Source organism: Seriola lalandi, unplaced genomic scaffold (assembly GCF_002814215.2).
Source record: "Seriola lalandi dorsalis isolate HSWRI2012SDOR001 ecotype SW California unplaced genomic scaffold, Sedor1 jcf7180002053680, whole genome shotgun sequence".
In the NCBI taxonomy this organism is placed as follows: Eukaryota; Metazoa; Chordata; class Actinopteri; order Carangiformes; family Carangidae; genus Seriola; species Seriola lalandi.
The window spans coordinates 15,441-24,830 of record NW_019524233.1 but is presented as its reverse complement, the minus strand read 5'-3'; the positions used below and the strand labels follow the sequence as shown (position 1 = coordinate 24,830).

The window sequence follows — 9,390 nt, the reverse complement described above, 5'->3', positions numbered from 1 at the left end:
GGGGTGAGGGGGGGATTCTTGACAAGTTGGGCCATGTTCTTCTGTACCCCTCCTGCCCTTCAGGTAAAACAAAAGAGACAAAAGCCAAATGAATGACACAACGTTTAGCCTAATTACAGAACACAGTTAAAAGGTTAAAACAGAGGCCTGCAATCCATCACCACGATAACACCTAACCAATAGGCAGCATTGGGGTTTTAATTCAGTTCCATTAATTACAAAGCAAAAGTAACGATAGTCAATACAGCCAACCTAAAGCTACAGTTCTTCCAATTTTCCTAAGGTGCTTGTGTTAAGAAAATATTTTCTTCTTGTTTCCTCGAACGACTTAAACCCAAGCAGTAACTGCCTACATCCAGTTCAACCTTACCACATAGACGGAACAGAAGACTGAAGCTGCATCTGTTATCTATACTGGCCACAAAACACACTGGATTCACTACTAGAGAAAAGCTGATGTGCTGCCACTTACCCAAAAAGTAACCCAACATTGAAGGCAGCATGAATCTAAATAGAATTGAACTGGTAAGGAGCTAGTAAGAATAACTAATTGTGTATAAGCATAAAGGAGCACAGCTGGTAGCATACATGACCTGCAGGTCGAGGCCTGACCTAGTGTTGTTTTCAAACACTCAGGAGCTTTTATACAATCCACCGTAACATACGATGGATGAGGAACCTGACGGAGGGAACTTTAGATACATTAAAAGAGTAGCCATGGTTACACAGCACAGCTGGAGAGTCAAGGTAAGCCATGTGGAAGTGCAGTGCCATCAACTTTTAGCCACATTCACTCCCAGAGTTATAGATCAATGGTCAAACCTTGCATCAGGGCAATGGGGAAGGCTGACATATCTCAATTATCCTTGATTGTCGATAAATTATTGCATGACTACGAGGAGTTTATGCATCCTATTATGGAAAGGCTATGATAACAGAAATGAAAAGTTATATACTTTCTCAGCTCTTGATGCAGGCATTTTGCATAGATAAGTCCAATATTTGCATATTCAGGTTCTGGCCTGCCGGTCGGTCTGTGGCAGTGTACAAAACAGGTCAACTACTGTGGAGATTGATGGGGAGGTGTTAAGTGTAGTCTCCGTGTAGGTTGGGCAGCGGATCCCCAAACCAGTATTTTGTCTCACACTCGAAGAGAAACCTACCAGTAAGTAATGGACAACACTGTGTTGCAATCTAGTATTTACACTAACATATTAAACAACATAACTGCACTATGCACACTTGGTCATGTTGGCAAAACAGATGCAGGTAAGATATGCTTGACAATTGAACACTTCTGCATTCAGTTAAATACCCTGCATCATAGCTGTCCTCTGATAGGTTGTCATCATTCAAATGTATTCATTACAATTAATAAAGACATCTTTTTGGGAGTGTGAATCAGTTTCCTGGCACGTTTCGTTTCTGTTTTAATAGTCATATCTATTATAGCACGACAAAGCATAACACTGCAGAGGAAGTTGACTCCCACTGTAATACCAAAACACTGTTTTTCACCTATTGTTGTGTGTTGAATTCTTCTCTTATTGTTCCAATAGTGAATTAGCTTTTTAAAAATATTTCTCAGGATTATGAATTATGAAAGTAGCTTCAAGACAGTCTAGCCATCCTATCTATATCCCCCCTTAAAAAAAAGATAGCATTCATTCATGATCTTATCTCATAGTACTGGAGTAATTTTATAAGATGTTGTATAAAGATGATCAGGCTCCACTTTACTGTATCTATTACACAAATCATCTCTATAATAATTTTAAAAAGACATATTTTCTTACCCAGAGCATCAACACCAGTTCTCACACTCTAAAACTATGAGAAATGGTTGCAGCAGATTAAACACTGGCTAACAAAATATCTACTGAGTTTGCGTCATGTACTAAATTCTTCTAGTTTAAAATTAAAAAAATATTATGGGTTGTATATTTCTTCTTATTCCGACAAAAAAGTTATATGTAGGTTATGTTGACTGTTCTCTCTGTATAGGTAGAGTATATCATGTTTTTCAGGTTGAGTGCAGAACTGCTTTAAAAGGACGGCCCTTGGGTGAACTCCAACTGTGAGCTCTTTTGTAAATGACACAAAAAGTAGCGTCTGATAATCTCTTAAATTAACTGTCACTGCTTGATTCAAAACAAGAGTGCCCCAATTAGAAACTCCAACCTCATTAAAACTATCTTAAAATACATCAAAATAGCTTTCAAGGACATAGTCAGTGTCTAGTCAAACACCAGTGGCTGTCAGACTGCTGCAATTTATTACCATCCAAAGCCACAGTGAAAATAATCTTTATAGGTCCCTGTAGGCTGGGTTTGTACTGAACTGATTTTCATAAATCATAAATGGTTGTACATGAAACTGCTCCTGACAGCTGTAAAATGGTCACGCTTTTATTTCAACAGCAAATGCCCTGTTTCATGTAAAATTATGGATTGCATCCTAGCTATTTCGCTGTAGCTTCCGCCCTCCGCCCATGCCTTTACATGGAGTTTAGACATTTTGGGTCATTTTTACATATTGTAACACGTTCCTCAGGAAAATTTGTTAGTATCAGTAGCGTTGTTCTCTCCTCCATTCATTTCACCATTTTGATAGGTGCACTAAATATTGTAGGTCTAGCACGGAAATGATAACTTCATCATCATGCTTCAAAACTGGGGTATGAAAGGTCTTATCTAAACCTAGCAAGGATCCGAAGTGTCCTTTCATCTTCCTGTAAGTCTAGAAGCCTCATAGAGAAAACTGGCATCAACTGCATGCCACATAACTCGTATAGGAGTCACGCTGAAAGTCACCAACCTACAAGGCTTAGGTGGATGTTTCAGCCCTGAGTCACCCTGTCTTCAAGAAAATTAAGGGCCTGGCCCGGCCAGACCTGCCATAGTAGTTCACAGGAGTGGCCTGGTAGCACTCGCTATCACAGCTAATGCCTAGACACTGATCTTCCACTCGCAAACTTGTGCCTTAAAATAGCCATTGGATTAACGACAATCAGGGGACAGATGCCACAGAGTTGACTTGGCCCACAGGATGACTCTCTGGCTAAACATTACCAGAACCAATTATGCCTGCAGGGCTTTGTCTAACCAGACAGGTGAGGCTATAGAAGGAAAACAAATCATCTTCATTTATATTTATATTCCATTTACATTTCACAGACTGAAGACAGAATAATGGCTTTGAAGTGAAGAGTTTCCTCTACAATGAGTGAAGCAACTTCATGTGATGAACAGGAAAGACTGGTATACTAAGATAGAGCCTCTGATTAATACTGGGGTACGGATGTTTCTCTGACTCAATCAAAGTAGGGCAAAACTAATTAGGCTGTTGCATCAGCATGTACGATGGAAAAGGGACAGGGGAAGAGGCCTAGGGGGAGCTACTGTAATGAGGTCACAACCTCCCTACCCTGATCTTTGCAATGCTCCATTTTACATATTCAGGTTCCCTGAAAATATGCATGTGTTTGCAAATGTGTGGCTTTATCTCCGTGGTACAGTGCACGGACAGTCATCAAGGCAGTATGTTACATGGTGGGTGTTTTCAACAGGATTCAGTTCTGGACTGTGTCACTACTGTTACTGGTATGTCCAGCAGTTTACTTCTAACAAACTGCAGCACCTTGATTTATTTTCTACCTGGTAAACAGCCCCCATATTTAACAATTACCAGCTGTAGTAGTTCCTTTTTCGTGGTACAATATAGGTCAACTGAGCCTAATGAAATAAAAAATCATGGATCCTAACATAAGCACTAAATCCAATACTCAACTCCTTCACACTTACTTGGAAAATCAGTATCTAAAAGAAACTGTGCAGTATTTGTTGAACAAATTCACATGCCACTCAGGTGGAGACAGGACGCACTTCACCAGTGATGAAACTTGTTGTCAAGGCAAATGACAGCATCTGATTTCATCTCCATGGAAGCAAGGTGTGCCAGACCGTAAACAATGAAACAGCCCACTCCATACAGCACACCTCAGCACACCTAAGGCGGCTTGCAGAATAGATAGTATACTGACACATGACAACATGAACTTGTTCAAGTTGCTTTTTAAGTGCTTATATGTAAATTATACCCAGTAGATGACATATGCCTGAAAGTGGGTAAATACAGGTAGGAAATGACTCCTTTCTTTACTATACAAACATAATATTTTAATTTAAGTAACTTTGCAGTTTTGCCTGGGGCACTGCAGACATCCCACTACATCACGTTACATCGTTCCTGTAAAAAAAAAAAAACAAAACAAAAAAACTGTGGAGTAACACAGTAAAAAAACCAAAAACTAGCAAACATGGATCCCAGATTAACTATGTGCTCCACTCTCCACAAGTGCAGTATGTTACTAAAGGGGCTTCTACTGACCCACTCTTTGTCTGAACTCCTTCATGCTAAAGAAAACTGTCCGAAAATAGAACCGTGTTCGTGAATGCACCGTTTTGCAAACACAGCGAGCAGAGCCGAAGTTTCACCGCTTAATTTTCGGACATTTATTCCACACATTCAGGATTTAAGTGTTGCCCGCTTCTTCCGTGAACACTGCTCAAGGAACTGCATTATTGCCATCCTGACAATATTAGTATCGAAGCAAGAGCAAGCAGATGATGGACTCACCCAAAGCTCTGTGCCCCAGTCCATGTTCAGCTTGTTGGCCAAGCCGCCTGACCACCCCGAATACAAAGAACTTCTCCAAAGTTATCCCAGCAGCAGCTCGGAGGACGGCCCGGGTAAGTATAATCCCGAGGTGATAAATCAGTCGTAACCACTACGCACTCCGGTTTTGCTTCATTCAACAAATAATGTAAACCAGCATCATAATGAACTAATTAACCAAGGCTGGCAGTCGTTAGTCTAGTTTGTCCAAATATTTTTCATAGCGAAGCAAAGAGGGATAAACTAGCTTTCATATCCGCGTCACTCCCAAATCCTAAATCTTAAAGGGGCAGTGCACTGAACCAAACACGAAACTAGCCAGAGAAGTGTGCCACATCCTGATTCTCCGTGTTCTTTCAAATTAGATTTTTGTTTGTTTAAACAACGTTATTTATATTCATCCTGGTATATACTGTCACCCCGCTGAAGTGCCCTAGACCAAGCTACTGAGCTTTTGTGCTGCCCTGACAGAGCATCTTAAAATTCCCCAGCATGAATCAATTGATCATATAACAAGTTGACTGATGCTGGCAAATTTACCAATTCACACTGAGTTATTCAAGTCATGGACATGAATGACTTATAATTAAGACATGAAGTCTGTTTCTTTTTTTCTTCTTCCTTTTTAACATCCATGTGAACTGACTTCTGAAACCGTGAATTATTTATCTGAAATTAGGAAACATAAAAAAAATACTCATCCTAGTCACCCCTGTGGTCACTTTTCAATGTGACCAAAATTTCATTTTTTTGTTTTATTTTTCTTTGTTTTGCACGCCCAACATTTCAAGGGGAGTAGAAAGTAAACTCTAATACACTTTGAAAATAATCGAAGCTACATTGTGAAAGCAAAAAAGGGAAACCATGAAGATGACATAAATTAAATAACTGGTTTTGCTCATTGAAAAGTTTAGGCAGTAAGCAAAGAAGAGGTACATTGGTTGACTTTATTGAGAATAGAAAAAGATCAATGGTAGGTTAAACCTTTCAGGTAAAAAACAATGTTACAATGCACCTGTGGTCCTAATTAAAATCTCTCCGTCATAAGACTTTTGTACAAGAGACATTTTACAGTATTAGTGGCATAAAGTTGGGACAGTACCATACAAAAGCAGAGATTAATATAAATATTTGCATTCCATTCTCTCCATGTAAGATAAATGGCATATCTGATTATGTTTTGAAAACATGATTTATGCTAATTTAATCTTACCTATTCAGCAAGTCATAAATATCCTAAGCTTTCACCCCATCAGACTTTGTAGTCATAGGGATCTCTGAACCATCCCTGGCTTTGTCAGGAACAAAGCTATATTGTCCATGTTTTTTCCAACGCAGGTATAAAATGATGACTGAGATGGTCAAGATTAAGAAAAGGCACACCCCCAAAATAACTGTCCAGGGAAAGCCAGCGGTTTTACCTATAAGACAAACGAGATAAAGCAACATCATTTGAAAGTGTACTTCTCACTTCTCCATGAATAAATGTTTTTCTTTTTATTGCAACCTATGCATTATAACATCGACATCAGTTACCACTCCATTCAGTCAATAATAATAACCTTTCATCGCCAGAGTGACATATCTTGACACACTCCCAACTTCATTCGTGGCAACACAGATGTAAACACCGGCATTGGTAGACGTGGCTCCTGTGATATTGATAGTCGCCTGGCGCCCCCAAGTGGTCTCCCTCACATTCACTGCATGGGTGTAATTCCACTGGATCACAGGGCCAGGGTTTCCCTCAGCACTGCAGTCAACGGTCACATTCTGACCCAGGGTCACCTCCTTGGATTCATTTGCCTCCTTGAACTCAGGGGCAACTGTGCAGAAAAAGGGTCGAATTTGAGAGGAAGAAATAATACGTTGCAAATTGTATTTATAATCTCAAATCACTTATTTTCACAAGCAACAAAACAACATACAAAGAGTATTTTTGTAATTCCAAATATCAAAACTTACACTGAACATTAAGACTGAGTGTGTGATTGGCTGTTCCATGTTTGTTTTTTGCTAGAAGTACATATTTCCCACTATCACGCTTTGTCCAGGGGGGTTTGGAAACCATTACTCCATCTTTATACCAGGTGACGGTGGGTAAAGGTTTTCCCTCTGGTTCACAACCAGCAAAGGAGTCATCATTCTCTTTAACTTCATAGCTATCTTCACAGGCAAATGAAGGCTTATCTGTGAATCAAAATACTTTTGTGAATAAATAATGCAAAAAGTGTGTTTATCTGTGTTGTAATGAAATATACAATCAAGCAGGTCCGATGTACTCACATTCGATTGTGATAGTAACAGAGGTACTGCTCTCGCCGAGTTCATTGACAGCTTCCACTATGTAAACTCCTGACTGGCCCCTGGTGAGAGACTGAGACGCATTGATGTGTTTTCCTTCAGAGGTCCAATTAACAACAGGTGGAGGGTTCCCATCAACTTTACAGGGTAACATGTTCAAGCTGAAGTTATGCTCCACACCAGTGTATTGGGTTGGACAATCATGTATCAGTGGCTTATCTACAAATAAACATCAGCATGGATTAAAATTGACCAAAATTGTTATTAGCAATAGTTATTGGAAGTATTTGATAAACAGATAAATGGAAAACTTACAGCGCACATCAGCAGTGTAAGGTTCTGAGATTACAGTAGGGACAGGTTCTGGTCCATTCGGTCCTAAGTGCAGCTCAGCACTGCAGCTGAAATGTATTCGATTGTAATCTCTCTTAGGAGTCACTCTTAAGGTAGAGGACACATTAACTGGGGTCGCAGTGGTGTCATTAAATGTTTCTGTCATCACACTTTCATTGCCTCGGTACCACTTCACCGTGAGGTTCTGCACAGGAGCCACACTGATGATGTCACACTTTAGCTGGTGCTCTTTGCCCTCCTCCATTGGACCAGGATGAAACTCAGAGACTGACACAGTGTTTGGAGTCTCTGTAAATTGCATAAAACATCAGCTTGTTTTATGGTTGAGCCCATTTCATTTCCAGATTAAAACATTTGGATCTATGCTATTTCAGGCTATATTTTCCATATTTACTTTGCTTTTGAAGTGGCACTGTATGAACTATGAAGAGATTCTGTAAGCAAGGCATCATTACTTTACATCATCAAAATATTTGTAGGATATAGACAGAAGATAATGTATAGTAGTGTGTAGACTCATACTCACTATAAAGAGTGACAGCTAGTGACACTTTACACTGTTTAATCCTTGTAATGTAGCAATTTGGTTGAATATGCCAGTATGTTAGTTTTTTTACAGCCCAGGTGACAGTAGGTGGTTTTTCAAACCCTGTGCCTCCATATGCAGCTTCCCAGCCCATTCCTGCAGCGTCTGTGACTGATGTGGTGCAATTAGCTGAAGCTGGATCACCAAATCTAACCACAAGTTCAGCAGGCGTCAATGTTAGGGGGCAATCTGTCATTCAAAAGTAAACATATTCCATTAGCATTTGATTTTGGAGCACAATAAATAATAAGTTGTCAACAATATCCACAGGTTGATAAAAAAGAAGATATTATTGATACATATTCCATATCTAAACTAATGTAAAGGACAGAAGTATACCCTCTAGTGGTGATGCCTCAGGCATGTTTCTGGCCGCAGCAGGTGTCGTCGGGGGATATCTCATCGCATTAACATGGATTGTCTTAGTTATTCTTCCCAGATCATTGGCAGCTATGCAGGTGTAAATTGTGTTGGTGTTTACTTGAGTAATAATGAGCTTGTCTGTGTACTCCATCATATTCACCCCATCACGGGTCCATTGAAAGTGAGGAGGAGGGTGACCCTCAGCTTCACAGTCCAGGGTGACATTGTTATCCTCTTCGACAATGTGGACTTCAGGAATGTCGTTGGTGAACACAGGGGCATCTGAAGAGGCAAATGTAGTCTTTTTAAATCAATCAAATATTTACATGATAGAGAACCATATTAACTTTGGCTTTTTTTAGTCTAATTTTAAAATAAAAATGATAAAATAATCTGGAAAAAGCGGAATGTTAACTTACAGCGTACAGAAACATTGTGTGTGGCAACAAAAGCAGGAAGTTTCGGTCCAAAAGGCTCAAAGTCCAGCTGAGCCTCACATCGAAACTGAGCTCCATTGTCTTTTCTGCTGATGTTGACTGTCAAAATAGAAGACTCACTCACTGGTAGTTTGTTTGTATTTGTGAAAGAGTCTATCATGATTATTTCATTGTCTTTGTACCACCTCACAGTGAGGTTCTGAACAGGGGCAACCTCAGAGATATCACACTGCAGCTGGTACTGCATCCCTTCCACCGTTGCTTCCACATGCTTTATAGGAAACATGTCGACCCCGTCTGGATTCTCTATCAAAACAAAATTAGATAATGGAGTTACTATATTGTTTTTTCTTTCTTTTTTTAAATCTTTTTTCCACTACATAGTATCTATTTGAAATTACACTTACTGTACACAGTGATTTCAAGGTCTTTCGTGCAATCAACATTGCCAGTCCGCATTAATTTGCACTGGGCCCTTGCATCCCAGTCTGACGGTGTCAATGTCAACGAGACAAAAGCCCTATATTCCTCTTTCTCAACATCTGTGGTCCCATTTGTCCAGTATATCCCATCATGATCATCTTCTGGGTTGGTGCAGTTTACTATGACCTCCCCTCCATATTCGACTATAACCTTAGATGGATTCAGGATAAGAACGTCATCTGTACA

At 39.8% G+C, this 9,390-nt stretch overlaps 2 protein-coding genes across 4 annotated transcripts in view; both read right to left on the bottom strand.

Annotated features, from left to right (window-relative positions):
* Positions 1-4,969, bottom strand: part of trip10a (thyroid hormone receptor interactor 10a) — an 18,161-nt gene extending 13,192 nt beyond the window's left edge. For 2 of the 3 annotated variants that reach the window (XM_023401424.2, XM_023401425.2), the window contains exon 1: positions 4,639-4,969. In XM_023401424.2, the coding sequence (XP_023257192.1) occupies positions 4,639-4,662 (24 nt within the window). In that variant the 5' untranslated portion in view covers positions 4,663-4,969. The remainder of the gene's footprint in view (positions 1-4,638) is intronic. The other variant, XM_023401426.2, reaches the window with a different exon arrangement.
* A 641-nt stretch (positions 4,970-5,610) lies between these two features.
* Positions 5,611-9,326, bottom strand: LOC111651482 (CD166 antigen homolog). The gene is made up of 9 exons (XM_023401419.2): positions 9,129-9,326; positions 8,704-9,027; positions 8,261-8,566; positions 7,862-8,110; positions 7,297-7,623; positions 6,964-7,200; positions 6,643-6,867; positions 6,240-6,503; positions 5,611-6,098 (listed from the first exon to the last, which is right to left on the bottom strand). Exons 1-9 carry the CDS (start codon positions 9,178-9,180, stop codon positions 5,914-5,916), a joined length of 2,169 nt encoding a protein of 722 aa, XP_023257187.1. The 5' UTR covers positions 9,181-9,326; the 3' UTR covers positions 5,611-5,913.
* Positions 9,327-9,390: the final 64 nt, after the last annotated feature.

Excerpts from the sequence above, each read along its gene's own strand:
- LOC111651482 (XM_023401419.2), bottom strand. The coding sequence starts at position 9,180 with ATGCGGACTGGCAATGTTGATTGCACGAAAGACCTTGAAATCACTGTG. Across the intron at positions 6,868-6,963 it reads TGTTACTATCACAATCGAAT|ATAAGCCTTCATTTGCCTGT; the intron begins GTGAGTACATCG and ends TTTGATTCACAG. Across the intron at positions 6,099-6,239 it reads TGTCACTCTGGCGATGAAAG|GTAAAACCGCTGGCTTTCCC; the intron begins GTTATTATTATT and ends TTTGTCTTATAG.